A 25,925-nucleotide genomic window follows, 5' to 3' on the forward strand; every position below is an offset into this window, starting at 1 on the left:
GACTATAGGATGTTGATTAGTAAGCTAGCTTGAATCTTCTAGCCATTCAACAACCTTGTTAAACCATTTGATTGGCAATTTTCAAAATAAGCTAAGAAAACTTACTATAAAATGCATAATATTCTACTATAATGAGGATAGCTAGTTTTTTCCCGGAAGCCAAGCCGAGACTGTACGAGACGAGACAGCCTGAACAGCAGAGACAGCCGCTTGTAAAAAACAAACTAGAATGATATTTTAATTTCTCTCTCTTGATAACCAAACATGACTCAGTTTGACATTTCTTTGTGTCAATAAACTTTAATTATCATCTTGATTGTGGCCAAATTTTCTACTCATTAAGCACTTACTATAGATTAATCATTATGGTTGTCACAAGGCAAATTAGTAAGGAAAAATTAGCCATGCACAAGATTAAGTAAATATCTTGCCAACCTAATCAATTTAAGATGGCATGAATTTGGTGGTCACACTTAAAGAGTTCAAATATTCCTCCTTGTATGAGCTGAATTTTTTTTAAATTTTGAGCGAAACGTACCATTTTATGATCTCACATTTTATTGGGCTACATGAGAGTGTAACATGCACCCCATTAAACATTATTCTCAAGCAATTAGATTACAAATACATATCTTACGAATATCACGTTTTGCACAATCAACTACACATATCTTGCTCCTATATATAGATTTGATGTTGTATAGTTACGCCCAGTCTGTATTTTTTATTTTTGATATATATTGTGTAGGATCTCACGAATATCACGTTTTGCACTATCAAGTGCGCATATCTTGCTCCTATATATAGATTGATTCTGTATAGTTACATCCAATCTGTATTCCATTCTTGATGCATATTGTGTAAGATTCGTTCTCTTTCTTTTATATTATATACAGTTGTTCATGCCAGATAAATAATATACAAAAAAACCTTTTTTTCTTTAGTACCTCTCATTACCACTCTTATCAACATATGATATATTACTCGTGCGTAAATATATATTATCATTGTTATTGACAGAAGTATATTATCATGGTGATGGACCAATTCCAGCACCTTATGAAGAGATAACTCAATCAACCCAAACACTGGGAAGCCATCTTAATTATCTCACTAAATTATCAATTATTTTCTAGAGAGATGACGAGGACAGATGTGTAATTTTCTCGGGGTGTCGGTCGCTATCCGCATCCGGATCACGGTAACAGTGCATGGCCAGCAGCGAGGTCACTGTCACATGACTTGCATGTGATGTGGGCGAAGATGTCTCGTAGACCGGGCACAGCTCCGTCAGGCTTAAAAAAAAAAAAAAAAAGTACTACCACGGAGCCCGGCTACGTTACCAAACGGGCTATGTGACAAGAATATTGGTCTCGAAGCGTGGGACACTGATAATTCACCAGTAATAACCTTACACGTGGCATGCGAGCAGTGAGGATAGGGATTTGGGTAAAAATCTTGGGCCTTGTAGCACAAAATATTACGAAAAAGGGCAGCTTTGGCGGGGGGCCATGCACAACTCCCGCCACCCGACAACGTCATTACGGGCTCGTTTGGTTCGTGGGAAGTATTTTCCTCCTAGGAATATGATTCCTGGGAATCAGATTCCTAGGAAGAGGATACCTAGGAAAGTACTTTTGACATGTTTGGTTAACCATGGAAAAGTGACTAATTTCCAAAGTGCTTATGTTTGGTTGACCATCCACTTTCCTAGGAAAGTTATGTATAATTCCTATTATGCCCTTAATAAAAATTAGGTCTTTAATGCCTCTTTAATGCTTCTTTAATGCTGAAGGGTCTTTTTGGGAAAAAATAAAAAAGGAGTGATTCCCACCTCATGGGAAAGTAACTTTCCCATGTTTCTCATGGAAAAGACTTTCCCATGAAATGTGGGAATCATATTCCCACGGGAATACCACTTTCCCATCTCTCTCCTTTGAAAACTCCAACCAAACAAGAGGCATTTCATTACTTTCCCGTTGACCACACTTTCCCCCCTCATTTTCCTGCGAACCAAACGAGCCCTACGTGTTCGCGTATGCTCCACTCCATCCATTTCATCCATCCATGAACCATAATCAAAAAGAAAAAAAAAAGGCATTGCTTTTCTTCTATTTAGTTCCTTTGCTTTGCATCCTGGTCAAACCTACTCTAGGAGGAAGGGGACCAATTCCCTCTTTAATTTGGCGCCTTATAGACAATGGACCACTTCGATCCAAAATCTTATTGAATTTTGAACATCCTCCAACGGACAAAGGGTGTCAGTGCTTTCTTAACTATTTGAGTCCGCTTCCTAACTTTTTCATTATTGAGTGCTTATCAATCAAGTTCTACCTTTGTTACAAGAGCCAACCGTTTTGGATCTTCCTTTTAGTAACTTTCATTTACGTTGTAGTAAATGTGTCTTTGTTTAGAGCCAAACTTCTGATAGAATCCAATGGATCATAACTTCAAGTATCCGGTACTGAATTCGAATCCATGCCTATTTGACCCATTTGCACCCTTGCCTTTCATGCACCATCTTGGATTTTATTGCGACATAATAATTCACATACTAACTTCAAAAAAAAACAAAAGTTAAAAAAAAGGGAAGATTCCATTAAGTAGATGAAATCAGGTAATAGAGTTGATAATACAAGAACAGAAGTACAAACAAAAATAAAGAGTTGCAGCATAGATTTAATCGGGCATGCTGCCCTGCTTTACATCCTGTGAGCCCCCTGGTCCACACATCTACTTTTAATACTGACAGTGGAAACTTCAACTGCAGATAAATGCAGTGAATGATTGCCTTTGCCGTGCAATGTTTTGTCAACATCCAGATATTTAATGGGTAATTACGAAGCAAATATGCATGAGGCCATGCGCGAGATAAAAATTTGCCCCGTATTGCACTCAAGCAGTGCAAATAAAGCTTCTACTGCAAGGCCATACTTATGATACCACAAGCGTACAATTACAATGTCAGCTACAACCCTATACCTCGTGTTACCATCTCATACATGTAGTCATATACTAATGATATCCGTTTCACATGGTTAAATACCGTTTTCTTTCGTCCCAACATTCCTATCTATCAAAGATTACTGTCTTCTGTGAACTAGTTCTCCTACGCTTACATTCCCCAAAGGCAGCACTGCACCATGAGTCACAAATTTCATGGTACTACGAAATCAAGAAATCAAGACCCATGACAATGTTTTAAGTTCACCACACAATAAGCCCATCGTCGCACCATTAGAGATTTAGAGTAACTATTCAGCACTGCCTGCTTCCTCTGGTAGCTTTAGTGCAAACAGGCGGACACTTCTGTAGTCTGTACACATTACGAAGTACCTCTTGGTTCGTTGATCTCCGTATCCTCTCTTCTTCTAGGTAGATTTTTGTAGCTCCCTCTTCTCAAGCTCCTCCTCATCGTATATAATTAGATAATGCTTTAAATTAATGACCCAGTTGCTCATCATTGGATACCAACCCTCTGAATTGCTTGAAACCCAAATAACTGGTTGTTACATGGGACCCAGATATGCAGACTTCGAGTATCCTTGGTAGGTGCGCTTCCTTAATCAATTTCCTGGAGTTATTGCCATAAATAATTTCAGAAAATCCAGTATTAGTTCAGCTATCATCCCTTTATCCCTGTTTGGTTTTGGAACTAGGCCACCCATTAACAGGATGTCCATCAAAGTGGCCATCCATTTTGGCAAGAAGTCTCACGCGAACCTGGTTCTCTATAGCCACTGCCTCTCTGATGCTGTCGTGAAGCTGTTTACACAGCTCATCAAGTGCAAGCATTGGGAATGGCTCTTCAATGAGTACACCAACCTGATCAGATTTCTATGTAAGTTAGCAAGCCAAAGTATAGCAATGATATGAGTCATATGACCGCTATTTTGCTTTACATATCGTCTAGTTCTGCAAATTGGTTGTAAAAAAAGAGGCATGTGTCTTGTTAGACAATATTTGATAGTGACCAGGCAAGCAACATCCCATGCATGAGTTCTACAAGGAAAAGTTGCACATAGAACTGCTGTCACAAAATTCTCTGAAACATTAAAAGAATCCAATTACTCAATAACTTATGTATCATTAAAAAAAATCACCAACTACTCAATAATGCAGAATAACTATTCTTGAAAGATTTATGAATATTTAAATGAGAATTGTTACTTGTCTTGTTGTGATGACTGTTGGCTGTTGTTGCTTCTTCAACTCTTACTGTCCATTAATAAATATTCAATGTAACTGTTATTCATCTTGTTGTTACGACTGATGGTTGTTGTTGCTTCTTCCCCTCTAGTTGTCTTCTATGCGCTTGCTCATATAGATCAGTTCTCTCACAATTATTTTAATTCCTTCAGGTTATTTTATTTTCCCAACTTTTATTCCAAACATTTGGTGGAATTTCTGCATCTAATTTGCCAAGTGTGTGGAATTTAGGTGCATTGTATGCATGTTTATAAAGCATGTACCGTTTTATTAGGACCAGCTTCTCACTTCTTAGATGAGATGTGTTTACTGGTTTTTTCAATTAACTATACTGTCAATTTCTGTGATTCCATTGAAGAGAGGGAGAGAAGTCATGTTGCAGGCCATTGGTTTCTTTGACCGGGCATTTCTGTGAGTTGATTCTACACCCATTGCTGGGTATTTTCTGCCACATCTCATACCCATAGTACAGGGTGTTGACCACATAATCAAAGGCTTTAAAAGGTCTCAGAAGTGGAATATTTTATCGCCATACGAAATGAAGCAGTGGCTAGCATGCTAAGATAAACCACTTGGAAAAGGCATTGCCTTTCTTTTCATTACCACAGTTCTGAGTCATCAAAATGCAGATCTATTAGCAAACTCGAGAATCTCATGCGAGGAAATTAAATTGCAACTTGTTGAAAGAGTCATTTTTGTCAACTATACAATTTGCAAGAGTGACAAATATACTTTATATACAAGAAGAAGGCCACTTAGAATCAGTTTATCAAGATAGGGAAGGTTTAAGAATAAATGATTGGGCATTTGAATTGCTAAGCATTAACAATCTCTCATAAGGCACTTGGCGATAGGAAGGCTTGCAGGTTTCCAATTGGAGTAGTCAAGCGATCAAGTATAATTGAGTCTCATTTATAGGGTTTTCTATCAAAAATAGCAGAGTTTAGAGAAGTTCAACAAACAAAAAGAAAAAGAAAAGGGAGTCCATAGGAGGCAGGAGCAATAGTGCACCAAGTCAAATATAAAGGAAATAATGTATTTTTTAGTAATAATCTTCAAATAAAAAGTGTAAAGAGGCAGAGATAAGCAGTAGAATGCATGAGAGAGTGATTCTACACTTAAATTATCTTGGAAAACAGCATTTTAATTGCTAGGTAGAGCCAACCTAGAAAAATTTATCCACCCTATGAATAGCTGATGATGTTATTATTCTGTCAGAACTTAAATTATGAAACAAATGAGCTGTTTAAGTTAGAAGCAAAGATAAATGAAGGTTATCAAATATTAATATAATAGCTCATCCAAGCTTTATGGTCATTAATTTCTGATAATGATCGGAAGTCAGACATATTATAAGAAACAACTCAAGAGAAACATATTTGCTTACTTCTTCGATGCAGAATAGAGAGGCTGCACTGATAAAGGTAGCAGGAACAACAATCCAATTGCAGTCATCCCAAAGTATCACAGGAAGTGTAAGATGCCATAAGACTAGAAATCTCGAGGTTAAGCGAGTATATGATAGAGGGATTGGAGTACCCATTAGCTGTTCGCAGACACCAATCCCTTCATGGAAGCAAGAGATCTTTGACTCCTATATGAAAAGGCAAGATATACACAATGAGTTAATACCACCATCTGGCTCGGGGAAGAAAGCGTAATAACTTGCATCTGTAGCATGCTGACGTTATTATTAGCAAGAAAGCAATAAACAACAAGGTTCTCAATGATTTAACAAAACAGTACCAGAGAGCTTAGCAAACTCAACCAAGAAAATGACTAAAGAAACAAATATAAGGAACAGTTGGCATTTAACATACAGATAAAATGTCCTTTCTCTACATAACGCATAATTTGATAATTAAAATAACTATAAATTAGTAAAAAAGAAATTCCATCATAAATAGCTTGAATTAAATTACTTTGTAAGAGAGCTTTAATATAGCTGTCTGTTCAATAGCAGCAACAGCAGAATGTAATAAAAAATTGGAGCCAAGCCAGAATAGAAACTTGCTCTTAATATTGCAGGTCGGTATATTAATAATACTCGTAGTGATCACCAACACAAGTTTTTCAAGAGAAGCTTTGTCCTCTATGTTGTGCAAGTACTCATAGCGTTCACCAACACAAGTTTTTCACACCTGAAGTTCTTGAGGCCAATTATTGACATTCAGAGAAAACCTTGATATGAAGTGATCATGTATACCTCAACTTTCTCACCAATGATAGACTGAAACTACAAAGAATAAAAGTTAACTAGATGGAAGGATCTGCATTCCTTTTACAAATAAGACTTCAATCACCTTTTCTTTTATCTTCAAACTTTGATTTTAGTTATTTAAGTTCTGCATACAGTTGTAATTGTACAGGCACCTTTGCTAACCTTGAGGACTGCAGAGTTCCCAGGTCACTTGCAATGGGATCATAGACAGAGGGAATAATGTGAAGCACCCTCATCAACCATTGACACCGTCAATGGTGACATATCCTCAGCCCCACAAGGTGACCAAGTTCCATAAATACATTAAAATTCCAAGAGCTTCACTTTTTTTCAATGAAAATTAACATGGATAAGAAACTTGAAGATGTAGCACAATGTTTCACCAGCCCATTCATGTCTCATACCTCCAAATGGCCCTTGCTACTTGATCAGAAAATAAATGATTGAAATATTCCTTAAACATTCTGAAAGAATGGATAGAAGGAAATATAGATTCAATGATAAAAGAATGTTACTCCTAAAATGTAGTGCAGGACACCAACGCAGCAAACTGAGAAGAACAACAACAAGATAGGTGTTGGATATGCCCTATCCAGCAAAGAAATATAACCAACAAAGGACAACACCAAGTCTCACTGCAGGGTTTCCAAGTATGCAGAAGGAGTTTGATAGGATGGCTTGAAAAGAACTATCTCATGGATTGCTAAAAATCGGCCACATTTAGTATGTCATTGTATCTCATGCCATGAGTTACCATGCCAGGTTTGCTTGCACAGCAGATTGATCCCCAAAGTAAAATTGGAGTTGATGGTGCAAGCAGTGACATTTGTTGATAATTGTAAATTGTTTGGCATTGGTAGCTCAAGCCCTTGCATTTATCCAGCTTATGCAGTGGAACTATAAGACAGGTTTGCATCTAATTTGAAAAAATATTTAAGCCCAGATAAATGCTGTTTCCTATGAGATTACAAAGTTTTTCTTTCTTGCATTGATTCTAGAGGAAGGATTCAGAAATTAAAGGAATAAGAAAAAAAAAAATGAAAGTCATCCATGACAAAAACCATACCATGTTTACATGGAGGCATTAGAAACTTCTATAGTCTTGACTTTTTCTTTGGAGGGTCCCCTTAGATCTTGAATTCTACATGGAATGACCAGACGGTTTAAACTCCAAATTGACTCCTGTTATTGACCGTGTTTTTTGAAAGATCAAGCCAATCATGATTAGGGAACCAAAACTTCACTAAAAAATTTTCAGAAGCTACTGATGGAATTCTTAGATGAGGACATAAACTGGCCCATCCAGCAAGAAAGTCAACAACATAAGAGAAAAATATGCCAATGACCAAAAATATTATGTTGCAACTAACTCTTATAGCAAGAAACTTTGTATGCATGGACTGTGAGGCATCTGGGTATCTCAAAATATGTTGGGAACTCGGTGTTGATTATGTCACGTGGACTTCATCTTCATCCACAATTTATCTTCATCCTAAGCACAACAGTGAAAAAAAGGTAGTTAATGCCTTCAGGAAGACAACTATAAGTAAACGTTTGCCATTGCAAAAGTGAATGACACAGCAAAAGTCAGACATCACACTCATTCCAAAAAAATAAATAAACTTGGTGTTAGGTCATGCTGAACCTTGATGAGAGAGAAAATTACCTCAAACAAGAACCGAGATGAGAGAACATATTTTCATAAATAAAACTTATCCCACAACGGTGAGAGAATCAGACACTTGGCTGCTCCTTTTTTTTCTTACGGATCAAAAACCAAAGAATCAAAGACATCTAGCAAAACGTTGAAACCCGCAAAACCAAGAAACTATGAGAGAACTAGTAGCATAACAATTACCAATCCGATATTCCTAAAAATTGATTCTCTTGTCTTTGAATTTTAAGAATTCACTTAGTCCAATATATATTAGAGTATTTACAGTCAGAAAAGACCATGGTTTACATTAACATAAATCTCAAGTTGATGCAACTAGATTTAAGAATTGATTTAATTATTTTCATTGCAGTACATTCCTCCTTTTCTTACCTTTTTCTTGCTCAGGATCTCAAGATGATTCTTTTATCTAACTTCCTTTTATTATTTCTTTTTTTATAAATCAGTCGATGTGATCTGCTTGTCTTATGGATTACTTTGCTTTCAGCATAGTATGAACAATGTGGCCTGACATACTTTCGGTTGGTATGGATATCGTTCTTCTATATGTCCAAAAGAAACGAAAAAAGTTCATATGGAAGTAATTAGAGTATACTACAGTGACATATAAAACTAAAGTGATGTTTGTGCACTAATTAACCACAACTTATCGATGAAATGCATAAAGGAGTTACAGACTTTCTTCAGCTAAACATAAACCATTTTCTTCCTATTCTGCTTTACAGAGAGTAATTAGCTCCAAAAGAAATTACCAAGATGTTTTGCTTTGGTTCTTCTAAATGTAAAATTTGAAGGCTCTGTGAAATAAATTCAATGATGCAGCGAGGACGATGCCTCGATCTCACAACTATAGATAGATCATCCTCTTCAAGCAAATTCTGCAGATCTGATCTGATGTCTGAACCATTAATAACATGACACTGCAGTGCAGAGCTTTAGTTATCAGATTGGTATTAATTCCAGTTACTAGTCTGATAAAAAGTATTTTTATTAGAAATTGGTATAACTAGGAATGGAAATATCAGAGGTATACTCAAGAAAATGTATAAAGTACTAGAGCATATCTAACAAGAACAGAAAAGAAGCCAGGTGTAATAACGAGAAACCAGAATCAGTCTACATGACAAAACCTTCTACAACTATAGAGATCCCAATTGATTTATCAGAAAAGGCAACAGAACACATATAGCAAGCATGGATTTGTCGTGTCCACGTTCCAAACTAAAGGAGTAATAAACGAGCATGTATTCTTCATTGTTTCCACAGGAAACTCTAAGAGGAACTATTGGAGTGAATGCAATATAACAACATCAGGCAAGCACCTCGAGATATACATGCATTTAGAAGTGGCTCATGTCTGACATATAAAAAGGATGCAACACAAGAAGGTGGAATATGTGTACAGATTGAACTGAAACTCATTCAAAGAATGTAAAGTCACACACAGCCAGCTCAGTAATCATGCATGCATTAAAACATGTATCCAGAGCTATAGGCTACTAGCCATCTACAAACCCTCCCCCCAACCTACTAAGAGAGAGAGCGGGGAGGGGGGATAAACTCTACAAGAATTTGCAGTAAAAGCTTACCACAAACCACACCAAGCACAAATGCAACCACTAAAACAGCAGTTTAGGTCTAAAACAACTGTTTAGGTCATTACTGCTTGAATCTCTGTCATCTATTTATCTCACATACACATACAAGTATCGAAAATCATGATGCTTATGCACCAAAAATTTACCTACCAATAATTAAAGTTTTACTACAAACCTAAATTAATAAAGTTTCATAAAAAATGGAATCTTGTTGCTTACACAAATCAATAACTTTTAGATAGCAGTCCTCTACAGATAGCAAAAGTGTTATGATACTTATATTTAAAATACTTTACTGCTACATTTTTCCTTATTTCTTGATTCAAAAGTTCCAAGCATTGTAGCATTATGATTTAACACATTCTTTAAAACTTTAGCCCATATTGGAGAACAAATGCAAGTGAAGTTGCATTTATTACTTTCCCAAGTGGACTCTAGTTGGATCTGTAGGCCTTTGGGCTTTTTACCTCACACACAGGTGCTTGGGCTCAGCTATGTCTAAACATAACCCCAGGCACTTATTGTAGCCTTTACGGGCCTGTTTACACTAGCCACTGAGTCCATGGATTGGCAGGCAACATGTTACTTGGATTGGACTCTATAAATAGAGCCCAGGTCCAAGCGCTCCCTACATATCAGATTATACTTTAGAGCTTCTTTTCACCCCAAAAATAGCCTTTGCTTTATTGTTCCTCAAAATTCTGCATCTATTATCCCCACCATGGTTCTTCGTAGTTTTTCCACCATTTTTTTTTACATCATTTTTCAACGTTTATTTCCAAGTAATGGAGGGAGTTGGTCAAATCATCACCATTGACATGCTAATGCTGCTCTTGGAGGGAGTTGGATTGAGATGGGGATATGTTTACCTTGGAAGCATTTATAACATCTACCCTGCATGAGAGAAGCAAGAACACTCAGGATAGTGCCTAGCACACCTTTGATCCAAATTCTTCTGCACCTTCACTTGTATCCTCTTGATTTTTTTGAGTTTGCTAAAACGAATTGGTGCATTTTCCAACATGATTTTCAAGAGAATTAAATATTTCTGGTTTTTTGTGATTTATCTCCAACAATAAGTTCTAAATCATGATCAAGCCAATCAGTTCTAATATGACTTCATACAAGTCTAAGTTATATTGGAAAGCTTTTTCTTCAATTGTTGAGTAGATTCATGTAGTAATTCCTCTACAATGCCACGATTTATTTTAGCTTTCTGTTTTCCATCATGTAACTTGACTCCAGTTGAATGATATCTCGGTAGTATATGTCCTAGTGTAAAACTATATCAATATAAACTTAAATGTCTTAATTTGGCTATCAAAAGAATATGTCTTAGCTTCTGCATCATGTTGTGTACTATGACTATATAACCATAACTGCACTTAAAAATTGTGTGCAGCTAGAACAGGAAAGCTGACAAATAAGCAAAAGGGTATAGGATTTCTCAACAACTAATGCAAAATTCTTCATGTAGCCAAACCGATTAATTGCATTAAAGACTTGAAGCACCAAATAATGTTTTAAATGGTGGTTGCAGAATCCAGAAGATTGGGCTAGGCACCTATTCATCTGCAGCTATCGATCCTTGCTAAATGCCAAAATGAACAGTTTCACAAGCATAGACTTCTTCAATTTATAAAATGCAGGTCTCTTAGTCTTTTCCATACTTTTACATAGTACTCTCCTAAGCCTTCTCGTGTTCCTTTTTTTTTTAGAAAAAAAAAGGTAAGCTAATGTTCTTTTTTGTGATAGCTGGAAATAATATTTCCTGACATGATACAACATTGTTTGGAGTTCAACCTATCGCAGACACCACATTCCCACTGCCAACCCTAATAAGTTATGCCAGAAAGACAATCGAAAATTTCGCCCTAGAGTAACAAAAAGTATTTAATTATCCAATCAAATTTATATATATATATAAATAAGATGACTTTAAGCAAGTATGTAGGCAGCGAATGGATTTTCACCAACCTTGAGAGCCACAGGGAATGCCATGATATAGTTCAACAATGCCCGCCTGACTCCGGCATCGGCACCGCCATTATGTCCTCTCCCCGAGATCACCATCCCGGCAAGCTCATTGGCCCCCGCGACCACCTTCATCCACGCCTTCCGGCCCTCGACGAACCTCGAGTAGGACGCCTCCGTCCTGAAGACGAGCAGCAGCGCCAGGGCCGGGGCTGTCAGCTGGTAAGGCAGCGACGACGCCCGGAAAAGGGGGAAGAAGTCGGGAAGCCAGGCGAGGGAGACGGCGGAGTTGTAGAGGGCGAGGGCGGCAGCGACGGCGGTGAGGGAGAAGACGGGGGGGATGAGGGAGAGGATGACGCGGGAGGAGAGGCTGGAGAGGAGGTGGCGGAGGTGGCGGCTGGAGCTGCGGTGGTCGCGCCAGTCGTCGGGGGTGTAGAGGGGGCGGCGCTTGCGCATGCCACGCTCCTTGACGGCATCGGCCCACTCGGAGACCCACCGGAGGGAAGGGAAGGGGGAGTTGGCGGACTTCGAGCAGAGGATGGGGAGGAGGAGGAATTTGGTGGGATGAGAGGGGGGTGATGAGTGGGAGTAGTGGAATTTGAGTGGGTGTTGAGGGGTAAATTGGGAATTGGAGGAGAGGGAAAGATGGGAAAGGGCTGTCATTGGTGAGGGATGGGGTTGGGGTTTGGAGTTGGAAGAAGGGGGGAGGGAGGGGTGGCGATGGGGGAAGAGGGCACGCTTTTGTTTTCACAGCAGCAGTTCGTGAAGGAGGACGTTACACATGTTTGAACGGGAAGCGGGCCTGCTCAGGAATATCCAGTACGGCGGAATACTGTGACTGTCATCTCAGATTATTCTTGTGTATCCAAAAACAAGTAGAAATACAGACTCGACCACCTACTTCGTTTTTCGCCACATTTTTTGGACCTATTTTGTAGCCATCTTTCCATCCTTATATCATCTTTTTTTTTTTCTCTCAAACCCTATTAGTTGCACTTATATTAGAGCAGTAAAAGCATCAATTATATCAATAAAAAAATAGGCATAAAAATCCTGTTGTGCAGAAATATATTGTATAGCTATCAGTAGCTATACACATACCGTATCATACATGGCGCTCATCATCCGATAACCGTTCATTTTTTTTGACCAGGACCATCGTAGCCGACCCAACCTACGCAACAACGTAGAGAATCCTAAGTTATTAGGAACCATGTAAAAGTGATAGACATTTAAAAAGAGACATTGAGGTCAAGGGAAATTAACATATTTTTCTTTTTTTGGACTTTTTCCCAAATTTGCAATAAGTCTCCTATATTCGTTTACTGCAGTCTCACTCGGGCTGCTATAACTTGACTGACTTATATTTATGCTGATCTTTTTTTTCCTTTTGGGTTTAGAAGTTTATACTTGAATAGGGTCTAATTTAACTAGTAAAACTTAGCCAGCGCAACTCAATTTAACATGATCGGATCAAATTTGTATTTAGATTTAAAATTTTGGGCTGAGATTGGATTCATGTTAGTTACTTAAGTTGATGAATGGGTCAAATCAAATCAGGTTAAGTATTTTGTTGATTGGATTGCACTAGTTGGTCCTGACTAGGGATGTAATTGAGCCGAGCTTAAACAAGCTTGGATTTGATCAAGCATGGTTAGAAATTATTTTATAGCTAGAACTCCAAATCAAGCTTGATTTGTTGACAATTATTTTCGAGCTCACTCTCAGCTCAATTTTGAGTTGAGCCAAAGAAAGCATATTTGATAAACCTGTAATCCTAAATCAAGCTGAAATAAACCCAATATCAAATGAAGCTTAGTTGAAACTTGAATGAGAGCTTAATTCTTGATCTCAAGCATGGTTTAGGATTTGGTTGATTTAAATTAACATTTAATTAATCCAAGAATAAAAAACTTTAATTCAATGTTCCATTTTATATAAAATAGGACATTTTAAATATCCTTATATAATAATTTCATGTCTTAGTCTCCACAATTTTAAAATAAGTACTTTGTTTTATGACAATGAAGCAATAATGTTATCTTATTTTGTTATTCATTATATTTTTGTTGTAATGATTAATGGCTGCCACAATTGCCATTGTCTTATTTTATAAAAATCTTTCACGGTGTATGCAGGTGTTTTATTTCCATGTTCCAACTTCGTTATTTTATGATGCTTACATCGTATTTTTTTATTTTTTCTAGATTAGGAGAGGCTAATTCTTACCTGCTGCCCTACACCTGCTCCACCCTCTCTAAGCTGAAGCCTAGACTCTTGAGCTGACCAAGTCCTGCTCACATAAACAGGCATTTCATTATCGGCCAGAATCGAATCTCCGACCTCTTAATGCTGCTCCCTCGCTTGCCTCTCTATTTGATATCAAGCTCTTCCACATCCCGGTCACTATTTTTTTGTTGTTAAAAAAAATGAATTAAACATATTTTTTATTTTTAGAAACATGAAAAAATAGAAATATAATTTTTGTTTTTGATTTTTGTTAAAAGATTAGGAGCGATGCCAAACATCATCTTAGTATTATATTTTTAATTCTTATTTTATAATAACTTATATGGACCAATGATTTAAATTTTATATTATTTAATTAAATCTTATATATCTCAAAATATGGTCCCACTTCTATCATTTGCAATCATAAGCATCTATGTATCATAAATAGCCCATGATAATAGATTCTCCGTGTATAATGTACTAAATCATATGATAAAGCTCAATAATCATGATTTATTGCACTCTATATAAATAGTCATGATTGTAAGATGAAACCTCTCTAATTCAACCTGAGATCGAACTCACCTAGCACACCTGCCGAGATGGGTTAAAAGTGGTACTTAGAAGTTAAAATGCAATTTATATAATAATATTTATTTTGAATTTTAGACATCACAATCATTTATCTTTTTTTCCATATATATCATGATAACATTCATTCTTTAAGTCCAATTTGTTAGTAGAGCTTTCAAAGCTTTTAAAAATAAAGCTTTTGAAAAGTAGGACTTTTGGAAGTAAAATTTTTATAAAAATCTATTTGTTATTTGGTAACTATATTTTCGAAGTAAAATGAAGTTTTAACATGTTTGGTAACGAAACTGATAAATTGCCTTTGTTATACAATATAACAATAAAAAACATTACATACAGATTATTACATATTAAAATTTTTTATATAATATAATATATCGTAATATATTTTTATAATATAGTTTAATATAATATTGTATACTACATAATATAATATAATAATGTTATATAATTATTATAATATAATATAGTATAATATAGTAAATATAATATAGTGGTATAAAGGAAAGTTCAATGACCCTTACATTATGGTCCCTCCATCTGCAAGGAAACCGCTCGCGGGCAGGCAGATTCACAAATTGTTCCGACCTGCAAAGCTGAGCCAAAAACACGAAGCCTCGTTAGAATAAAAAATAAGTAAAAGATTATCAGATGAAGAAAATTCTAATAATCTGATCCACTCACCGCAAACTCCAGCCTCTCCCATCCCGCCGGCCGCAACGGTTTTCTCGCCAGCTCCGAATTACAGCAACTTTTCGGTTTTTTCACTCGAAAACCCAAATTCCTATTTCCGAAATATATAAAAAAACGCAAGAATTTGATTCCGAAAGGGGAAAGAATCTGGTTCCGATGCAATGCGGACCGTTACACTATATAAAGCCGCCAGCTTCGACCGATTTATTCGTCTCACGGCTGCAATCGTTATCATTTTCTCCCCCTTTTCTCTCGTCCCCCTTGCCCCTTTTCGGCGGCAGAAGACGGAGAAGGCTATCAAGGCTAAAGAAAAGAGGCGCAATCATTAGGGCAATGCCTTCTTCTTCTCCTTCTTCCCCTACTCCCCCGCCCTCCGAAGCGAAGAACAACGCCCTCGGTACCTTCAAACTCAGCGAGTCAACCTTCTTGGCCTCTCTGATGCCGAAGAAGGAGATCGGAGCCGATCGCTTCATCGAGTCCCATCTCGACTACGATGGAAGAGGCGTCCTGATTGCGATCTTTGGTAATATGTTTTGATTTTTTCCTCCATTTTTGATCTTGTAGGGTTCTGGTTGTGCTTGATTTGACTGGGAACTGAAAAAGATAGGTTTTTCGACGAAATCTTGGAAGATTTGGTCCGATTAAATTGAAAAGATTGTGTTTATATCTTTTAGGGTAACTTTGCCAGGTAAAGCTGTATTATTGTTTGCTTCTGATTCTTTTTCGTTGAATGCCATGTTCTTTGTCTTTTTTTTTTCTTTTTCTTTTTTTTGAATGGAATGTCATGTTCTTTGTCACCTGTAGAAGCTAAGCTTATACATGTCTAGCATGTAGAGGTTGGCATTGTATGATCCATGTACTTAAACTTCTTTCGTTCAGTGTCAGTTGATGAGTTTACAAGAAAAGATTGGTTTTGTTGAAATATTGGAACACTAGAGCGAAAGTTGCTTTTTTATTTTTTATTTGGGTGAAATATTGGAAGATTTGGTCTCTTAAAGGTGAAATGATTGAGCCTTTATCAGAACCGTTATGACTGGTGTCAGTAGACCCAATCTTTTAGTGTTACTTTACCAAATAAAGCAGTATTATTGTCTGCTTCTGCCTCCTTTTCGTTCGGTGTCATGTTGTTTGCGACTTGTAGGAGCTTACACATATGTCCAACATGTTCCTCTGACTCCATTTTTCCAGTTTCAGTTGGTTAGCTTGGTTTGATTTGGGAATGAGAAAAGATTGGTTTTTGTTGAAATATAGAAACATTAGATTAGATTACGGCGGAAAGATTGCAACTTCTTTATATTTTGGAAATACTGTTTACATATTAAAAAGGAAATATACAAATCGTAATTTAGCGGGGTCATAAACCTAATCTTTTAGTGCTATTTTACTAGTTAAATCTGCATGGTTGTTTGTATTTGATCTTTTCTTAACAAAAAAAATATTCTTTTGCTTTATGTGGGATGGTCCGACACATTCTTAATCCATGCATACATTATCACATTGTTTGCCACCTTTTGAAGATTATTTATATACTTGACAGTTGACACTTTAAACTTAGCCTATTACAATTTTTTCTGAGGATTTTTTTGAATTTGATTGCTGTGTACAGATTCTGGTGTGGATCCAGCTGCTGCTGGCTTACAGGCGACATCAGATGGCAAACCAAAAATTATTGACATCTTAGATTGGTAAATTGAGTATTACTTGCAAGTTAATGATCTCTTGGATGTTGTATAAATTTTCTGACTATCACTATGTCTGAAGTATCTGTAAACCTGTATTCTTGCCTTCTGCAGCACGGGGAGTGGTGACGTCGACACCTCCAAAGTGGTGAAGGCTGACATTGATGGTCGCATTGTAGGGGTATCAGGTTGGTATTGCTAGAAACCGTGCTTACAATGAATTGTGGGAGCAAATTTGTATGGGGAAATTAAATAGTCAATTACTGGAGAGGTCCTAGTAAAAGAATTCTTTCGCAGCAATGAGGTTACTTAGTGGGCCCGACCTGGAACAATATAACCTCAGGTCTCCGGCCGTTCATTTCTATTTGAGGCACAGCACTTAATCTGAGGAGGGTATTTTTCTTATATATCTTCTGCCATTCTCAACACGTGGGTGGACATTATTGATGAGTGTTTCTTGATCATCTTAAATACTTGGTCTAGGTAACTTATTATGAATGGTCGTTTTGTACTACTCGGATGGTTATACAGAATCACATTTCCACTCCTCGTAACTTTACCGATTTTTTTCTTCTCCTACCTTTTTTTTTCCTGATGCTGAAGACCAAACTCACTGGAGCACAATTAGTAACAATACCAAAGTTGTCTTTAAGAAAGCTAGTAAAGATGCTAGAAATGTCATCCATAGAACAAAAAGTTATTATGGAATGGTTATGCATGGATTTAACTACTAAGGGAAGTTATGCAAGAGAAGCCATGCATGGAGACTTGGCAATAGCCACCAAGAAAGTTATGTATGGAGGTGGTTACCGAGGAAAATTGTGCTGGGGCTAGCTACCAAGGGAAGTTGTGCATGGGGATAGCTACCAGGTTCCCTTCATTAAAAAGTTAAAGGAGGCTCTTCTACACCACAGTTCTGAATGGATTCAGCATCCACAAGGCATCTTAGGTGCTTATATGTTTTTATCTTAGATTATATAATTTGATTATCAAATATTTTTGTAGTTTTTAATCTTTCAGTTAAAAGAGCAGTTCATAGTTTACACGTTTTTAACATTCTCTAATTGCTTGTATATGTAATCTTTTATTCTATTTGAGTGAATGCATCATTATTAAACTGTAGTTGCATTTTTCATGCAATCCACTTCTTACAAGGCAAATTCAAAGTCCTCTTCTCGGAGGAATAAAAAAGGACATACAGCCAATGGTCGAATTTGACCCAAACAATCCATTTTGGCATTCCAAGAGATATTTTCTGAGAACAATTTAAGATATTATATTTCTGTTGTCTGTATCTTCATAACTTTGATTTGTTGGGTTCCATGATCCATTCTCACCAGCACTTTTTCAACATTGTTGGAATCATGTTTCTATACATTGTCAGACTCCATGCTTGATGGGTATAAGCCATATTTTAGCCGTGTCATGTTCTCATATTAGGATTGTGTTTGCTAAAGATTCTATTAATTATATCCAGGGAGGAAATTGGCTTTAAATCCATCATGGAAGAATCCTTCCCAGGAGTGGCATGTAGGCTGCAAATTGGTCTACGAACTTTTCACAGACACTCTCACAACTCGGTTAAAGGTACACCACCGTGTTTAATATCAGCCCTTCCATTCTATGAAAAGCTTGTGCATGTATGTATCTTATTACAAGGCATGGAATTTATTGATATTTTATGGCAGAAAGAAAGAAAGAAGAAGTGGGATGAGAAAAATCAGGAAGCAATTTCAGAGGCTCTAAGGCATCTGAATGAGTTTGACAAGGTTTTTATCAATTTCTCATTCCTTTTCCTTTCAAAATGAAGAATATGCAGCCAAAGCATTTATATTTTTGCAATGTAATATATTTGTAATGAGATGTAGCGACATATCTATGAAATGTGTGTTAGTACATGCTTCCATTTATTTCAACCCTTTAAGTTACAAATAGATTCAAGCGCCATCTCTATATAAAGGAAACGTACTGGGCATCCTTTTTCCTTAAAATGCATTAAAACTGTTAAGTAATGCAATTATAAAAAAGGTTTCAATAATCAATTAGATGGGGGGAAGGGGGGGGGGTTGTTGGTTGGGTAGGTCTTGGCCATCATGTCTTGTTCTTGTGAGAATTGGGACGGGGGCGGGACCTTGAAACCCTCGGTCCCTTGCATGTGGGGCTTCCCTATCTCGTGGAAACACCGGCTGGGCTGATTTGCAGAGAAAGCACATCCGCCACTGCTTTGCCCTCTTTCTCTCTCTCCTGGTCTGGTGCTCAGCTCTTGCTGTTAGGTTTGTGAAAGCACATTCCCTTGGTTAAAGGGTCTGCTCTTGTTGCTAGGTTCGGAAAAGCACATCCCTTAGCCTTCTTTTTTTTAATTTATTTTTAACAGGGCCTCTGCCTCTTTCAAAGTTGGACCGGGGCCCGCTGTCCCACCTAGCATATTTGATAGGATGATCATGGGAGTGGACAGGATGGAGTGGCTATGGGATGTTCCATTCCATGGGGAAACCAAGACTCCCCCATCCCCCGGAATCTAGAACTTCGATTATAGGAACTAATAATTTGTATCTCAGCAAATTTCTTAATTATTACGATTCACTGGACCAATGAAGTCCGGCTGTTGGCAGTGATTAAAGTCACTGAACATTGGAAAGATGATGACAGACTTGTTCCTTTGACAGATTGGAGGAAAAAATATGGTTGCAGTTGTATGTAAGGCAAATGCATATTCAATTTTTTATCAAATTGTTCCATTCTCTTCTAAAAATTAACTTTGCTTTAAGATAATCATAAACTAAATATGAGATTTAAAATTTGAGAAGATATCTAATGTGGGCACCTTTTAGCAATAGCAAATTTTGGAAGATTAATTCATCCGAGAGACTTTACGAAATTGTCAACTTGACGGGACTGAACATTGAGAAGATGATTGTTGTTCTGATGGGTGGCATTGTCTCCTTAAGTATAGAGTGAAGTTTATGATTAACAGGATTCTGAACGTACTTTTGGATGAGTCTTGAAGACTCTAATGATACTTATTTAAATGTCCTCTGGTTCTTATTTGAATCTTCATAACTTCATGTGCTTTATTGGGACAAGCTTGTTTCTTTCAGTGACTTGAAGGAGGAAAAAATATGGTTGCAATTATGCACAAACCAGATGCAAATTTTCTTTTTGGATCAAGCTGTTCCTTCTCTGTTAATGATTATGTTCACTTGAAGCTAATCATAAGCTAAAAAATGATAAATACAAATTTGATATAAGTATGTGCTAGCATTTTATTTTTGGTTGGGAGACGAGCATATTAAAATATGAGAAAAGTACAACTATATGGATGCTAACACCTTTTAGAAATAGCACACAGCAGCAAATATGCTATGTTAATGCCTATGAAACTGTCAAAATTTTCAAAAAGTGGCAGCTGTATGCAGGTGACTGGGACAATGCATAGTGCATATGTGCTTGGTGTATTAGAAATACTAAAATGTTAAATAGAAAAGATAACCGAAGGAAAAACAATGTGTAAATATTTAGAAAAATAAGAAAATAATAATTATTACAGTTTCACACTTTTTTGAAAGGCTCATTAGTATTCTTTGACATGTTAACGTAAAAATTTACAATATTCCCCAGAGTTTTATTGTTGCCTTTCAAATATGTTAGTGCAGCGAAACCTATCAATTACAAATGAAGAGGATAGGGAAGGAGTAGAATACGTACTGACCAGCATAGGGCTCAGAATGCATACACAGGCTGCTTGAGCATATGCGAGCAACTTGTGGCCAATAATGTGGTTTTCCCATGATGCTGTGAAGTCACGAAACCACATCCACATATGCAACGAAGCTAAGCATATTTTAAGACAGTGACTAATGCAAGTTTTAGTTAAAATATTATTCTAGGGCTATGCAAAACTTTTAGTAATCATGATATAAACACCAGTTACAACTTTTGATGAAGTTGCTTTGGTACATGTATCTTAACTTTTTTAGCTCTATCTGTGATATATGTTCCAGGGGGATGTGTAAGAATGTAACCTGCTTATGGCTGTGATTGCATCCGTAATTCATAATAACATCCTTAAACTTGTTTGGCTCAATTTGCCAAAAATACTTCAGGGTAATGTGCAACAATTCTGCATATGTCAGGTTTCCGTTAGTCTCATGCTATTTGTTTTGATATCTTTTTCATTTACAGACTTTCCAGTCTTCATAGGAACGCGCAGTCAATTTGATAGCTGAAAATTGGCTGCATTTCTATATCATGCACATGTTCTGACATATTTCATGACATTTAATTTGCCTATGCTTCAACTTCTCTGGATAAATAAGCTCGTTTGGTCAATGTCTATTTGCAGAAATATGGTAAAACAGAAGATTTGAAGCAAAAAAGGGCTCGTGAAGACCTTCAAGATAGGCTCGATTTCCTAAGGAAACAAACTGAAGTAAGAGAACATATCTTTATATGTCAACAATGTTTTTCTTACTAGCTGCTACCTTCTAGGGAAGATTCTCATTTTTATCCATTTTAGAGCTATGATGACAGGGGCCCTATAATTGATATTGTTGTTTGGCACGATGGCGAGGTTTGGAGGGTTGCTGTTGACACACAGAGTCTCGAGGATAGCTCAGAGCATGGAAAACTGGCTGATTTTGTTCCTTTGACAAACTACAGGTGTGCATCGATAACGTTTTTCTAAAACCTATTCATAACCTTAAGCCGTGTTCCTGATGTTTCCTGTTTCAGCAACAAGAATAGTACTTTCTTTCCATGTCATTGATCACATTACAATGTTCATGTAAATATTGCTACTGAGACTCATTTTTTATTTTGGGTGTGTGACCTGGGTAATGAAGCTATCATGTTCTATGTTTTATTAGGTTGCGTTCTGTCATATTATGTTGGGAAACTTTGTTTAGTTCTAGTTTATAGTTCCAAATGTTTTGAGCTGTCTTCATCACTAGCAGCTGCAAGTCTGCAACTATGATGATCACATTCTTCGTACATGAAAAAACATTTTTGTACATGAAAGCATGTCCAACCGATGTCTTGCTTCAAGATTTTGGGAATAGTTGTGTTTTGATTTTATTGTTCTTTGGTTCTGATTTGGCTAGTTTTCAATAATGTATTAGTCATAGATGCCCGCGATATCTTGATTTAACCTGCTAGAAGTGGCCAAAGAAGCAAATGTGCACCTTAGCATCCTCAAATGCAATTGCTGTTCCTGTGGTCATTGCTCTTAAGTCCATTGTTGCACTTGAGCCCAGGATATCTCGATTTGCCAAGCAGATTCAATTGATCTAACGGAGTATCTGGGATCTTACCAATAATATTAGTGATCTCTTCTTTCTTTTGGTATCTCACTGTTTATTTGTGGTGCGAATCTATGTCACACATCATATGTTATTATAATATCTATTATTCATACCTGTGTTTCATGTACTCTAATGCACAGTTCTAGCTTGGTATGCCTGTGATGCCTACCATCATACAGTATGTAAATATCGAAGGTTTCTACCTTTTTTTTCCTCATATTCTTATGCACCATTCTAGGTTGATGTTGACCTTCAATGCTGATGTACAGCAGTAACCTCTCTTCATGCGAACCCTATCATGCTGCGAGATCCCAACTTATTCGAAGATGTGTAACTAACCCTATCATGCCCTGAGATTCCCACTTTTTCGAAGTTGTGTTACCATCATGGATGATGAAATATCACTAATATTAAAACATCTTTTAAGGAAATCATAAGATCAAACGTAACAATAGCGAAAATTTTATCATTGTCCAAATTTCATAAAAATCCGTATAGACATGTAAAACAACTCATCACAAAAGCAACTAAAGAGAACATTATATCTAAATGTCAATTTCAAAACATTGACTCTTGTTCTTTAAACAAGTCCATAGGGATCTTACTAATCACCGTGAAAAATTATATAATAAATAAAGTAACCTAGAAAGCTCCACAAGCAACTCCTACCATGACCAAAGGACTTAAGGGTGCATAGGAAACAAATGACTCGAACACATGATCAAAATATTAAAAGAAGGAAATTCATTGAAATTACTTTTCATGGATTCCAAAAAAAGTGAAGTTTTAGTAATATTAAGTAGTTGGATAGTGTTCAAAGTTCAAACACAAGTTTAGAGAAGAATCCAAATAACTTGCACAAAATCATAAGTTGAATCCTAATTCAAAATTAAATGACCAAAGATAGTTTATATTGAAAACTCTTATATTTCACATAGTATTTTCTTACAAAGTCTCACTTATGCCTTGAGGCCACATAAATCCTCTTTGCAGACAAGGCGACATAAAATCCTGATCAGTAAATTGGATGAGGCCACATAATCCTCCCCAGTGAATCGTTAAGCCAAATGAGGCCATATAAATCCTCCATGCTAATGCAGATGAGGCCACATAAGATCCTTAGATCCACATATACCACTTGGCAAAGGTTCGACATATCCCCATCCATAAATTTGAATGAGACCATATATACCAGCTAGCAAGAGGTTCGAAGAAATCCTCATTGATAATTTGAATTAGACTGGATATACCACCTGACTAGGAGTCCACATTTGTCTTTCACATTTGCTATTATTTCCTATTTATAAACATCGCCAATGCCTTACAAAACACTTAGAAAATGCTGCAATGAAATCAAATTGTTGCAGGAGCTTAAAAGCAGTTGATTTTCGAGTCATAACATTTATATACTCATTCCAAGATATCAATTCAAAATCTAGAGCTTCCGTATTAATACCAAAGCATAATTTCAAATTAACACAGCACCCAATTTCACAAGAAAGAAAAGATCAAATGTCTTTCAACATATTGTAGGTTTCAAGTCACTAAACAAACTAAAACTAAACCTTATTAGACAATCCAATAGCTCAAAAGAAGTCCTAAGTTTGAAACAACATTGTGGTTTAAAACCTTTTTATGTATTCAAACTGAATCAAAATTTGAAAGACAGAAACTCTGAGCTTTAAAAACTAGTTGAGGCTTTATAGTTCTTCAAACAACTTTTAGGTTTAGAGTTGACTATTCAAAAGAATAAGTCCCTTCAAAAATACAAAGCTTAATTCAAGATATGGAAAGATGACTTGGAAAGAAAACCATAAATATTGAGAAAGAAGCTTTATGTTAGAAATCCAAAATAGTGTAGAAAAAACTAACCAAAATCTTAAATGCAAATTCAAGGAGAAAGGTTTCCTGAAAAAGAAAATCATCAATTTTGGAAAAGATGGATAGTTTAGAACTCGAAACTAAGCATAAGTGGTCACAGGACTCAAAACACAGATAATATCCAAATTCAAAGACATGGAGAGAAGTTTACTTATGTAATGAAGAAAGTAAATACACATATCTTATCCAAGCTTCCCATCTTCTTCTTCTTCTTCTTCTCCTCCTCCTTCCTCTTTTCTTCTCATCCCCCTTTCCTAGGTTAGCCACTCTTCTTTCCTCATCCCCTGCTTGCTCTCCTTGTCTCTATTAATAGGAAAGGTAGGTCAGTTCAGACAGGGGGGCCACTTTGTCAGTTCCACCCTAAGGTGGTTCTCTTAGGTCGGCTAGCAGTCTAAAGGACTATAAGGTTAAGTTGGTTAGATCTAAATCACTATTGTAATGACGAACAAACTAATAAATAGATAGATAATAGACTAATAATGTTCACTTCTTCCTTTTTACTCCCTTCTATTTCCATTTATTTAAGACATTACATGTAAACAACAAACTACTTAAAAATTCTAATTTCTTAAATAAAAAAGTTGATTTCCCAACTTTAGTTTAAAACCCTATTTTTTACACGGGTAAAAGTTTCAACTTTCAGATAGTAAGGTGTTTTTTAAAGCTTAAGAAGTTTCATAAATTTTATTGTATCTAAACATTGCTAAAACCCAAAAATCTGGTAAGAAGTATGCTGTCTGTAAAACATATTATCTAAAATGATGCTTGATCGCCAAGGTTTGTTGTATGAACGTCCACCCTCTTGTACTAGGTACACTGTACCATATTGATATGGTACTATATGGTATTGACTATCGAGGTTCGATTCGGTATACGTGTAGAATCGGGCAAGTATCCTGTACCACCTGGTTCTATGTTGTAGTGACCTTTGCCGCTTACTTTTGGACAGTATCATGACTAGGCATGAGAAAATACTGTATTGGTACAGGGTGCATACCTTAATGTACCAATTGTACTGGTAAGGTACCCATATGGTTGCTGGTACCAATATAGTGAACCTGTTGACGACACTTACTGCTTCCACAAAATTGGTCCTTTCAAGGGTTACATTCGCATACACATGTATACATATGTTCACAAATATGTATGCATTTGTGTGTTTGTGTTTCTAGTTACAGGTGCACTTGTTGGAAAACTATTGTTCCTTTTCGAACCCTAAAAGACACTTTCTAGTTATAAATACTTGTATAAGCATGAGTTATGTGTGCAGGGTTGTTAGAAAACTATTTTGCCCAAGATCCGCCGTACCGGATCCGGTAGGCGTACCGGTTGCCTACCGGACCGGTACGGTTCCGGTTCGTACCGAAACCGGACGGTACGAACCGGAAAGCTCTTCCTCGCCGGAGCCGGGAAAGAAGAAGAGAACCAGAGAAATCGCGGGGAAGAGAGGGAGGAAGACTACCTTCGGCCGCCATCGGAGAGCCGTGGAGGAGCGTCGGAGGCCGGTGGGGGGCGGGGGAACCCGCGGGGGCGCGGCGGAAGCCGAGGCCATCCACTGTTTCGAAAGAAACCGATTTGCCGACTTCACTTAAAATCCCTAAATTAAAAACCGTGGCCGCGTCCCTTATTTCTTTCGAAACAGTGGACGCGACCGCGACCTCGGCCTCCGCAGCACCCCCGCGGGTTCCCCCGTCCCCCGCCGGGCTTCGCCGCCCCCACCGGCCTCCGACGCCCCTCCGTGGCTCTCCGATGGCGGCCGAAGGTGGTCTCCCTCCCTCTCTTCCCCGCGCTCTTTCTTTTTCTCTTCATCTTCTTCGTCTCCGGCATGGAACCGGCCTGTACCGGTTTCCACGGCTCCGGCGTACCAGTAGC

The 25,925-nt window shown here is 37.2% G+C and overlaps 2 protein-coding genes across 6 annotated transcripts in view; one reads left to right on the top strand and one right to left on the bottom strand.

The window, feature by feature from the left end:
- Nucleotides 1-2,577: 2,577 nt before the first annotated feature.
- LOC120105980 (voltage-dependent chloride channel 1, chloroplastic-like) lies at nt 2,578-12,458 on the bottom strand. 2 transcript variants are annotated; one of them, XM_039118786.3, is made up of 4 exons: nt 11,681-12,458; nt 8,858-9,025; nt 5,597-5,803; nt 2,578-3,825 (listed from the first exon to the last, which is right to left on the bottom strand). In XM_039118786.3, exons 1-4 carry the CDS (start codon nt 12,338-12,340, stop codon nt 3,634-3,636), a joined length of 1,227 nt encoding a protein of 408 aa, XP_038974714.3. In that variant the 5' UTR covers nt 12,341-12,458; the 3' UTR covers nt 2,578-3,633. The 2 variants fall into 2 exon arrangements, with proteins under 2 accessions (XP_038974714.3, XP_088574107.2); XM_088717981.2 differs by lacking the exon at nt 8,858-9,025 and having other exon boundaries at nt 11,681-12,429.
- Nucleotides 12,459-15,057: 2,599 nt separating this feature from the next.
- Nucleotides 15,058-25,925, top strand: part of TPP2 (tripeptidyl peptidase ii) — a 74,548-nt gene continuing 63,680 nt past the window's right edge. For all 4 annotated transcript variants that reach the window (XM_039118787.3, XM_039118788.3, XM_088717982.2 and 1 more), the window contains exons 1-7: nt 15,058-15,716; nt 16,800-16,878; nt 16,987-17,060; nt 18,350-18,459; nt 18,561-18,641; nt 21,215-21,301; nt 21,389-21,531. In XM_039118787.3, the coding sequence (XP_038974715.3) occupies nt 15,350-15,716; nt 16,800-16,878; nt 16,987-17,060; nt 18,350-18,459; nt 18,561-18,641; nt 21,215-21,301; nt 21,389-21,531 (941 nt within the window). In that variant the 5' untranslated portion in view covers nt 15,058-15,349. The remainder of the gene's footprint in view (nt 15,717-16,799; nt 16,879-16,986; nt 17,061-18,349; nt 18,460-18,560; nt 18,642-21,214; nt 21,302-21,388; nt 21,532-25,925) is intronic.

This window comes from Phoenix dactylifera, chromosome 3 (assembly GCF_051530095.1).
Source record: "Phoenix dactylifera cultivar Ajwa chromosome 3, Ajwa_hap1_PhDact_Kaust_v1.1, whole genome shotgun sequence".
Taxonomy (NCBI): Eukaryota; Viridiplantae; Streptophyta; class Magnoliopsida; order Arecales; family Arecaceae; genus Phoenix; species Phoenix dactylifera.

Excerpts from the sequence above, each read along its gene's own strand:
- LOC120105980 (XM_039118786.3), bottom strand. The coding sequence starts at position 12,340 with ATGACAGCCCTTTCCCATCTTTCCCTCTCCTCCAATTCCCAATTTACC. Across the intron at positions 5,804-8,857 it reads AACCAAAGCAAAACATCTTG|GAGTCAAAGATCTCTTGCTT; the intron begins GTAATTTCTTTT and ends CTTTTCATATAG. Across the intron at positions 3,826-5,596 it reads CTCTATTCTGCATCGAAGAA|GTTGGTGTACTCATTGAAGA; the intron begins GTAAGCAAATAT and ends AAATCTGATCAG.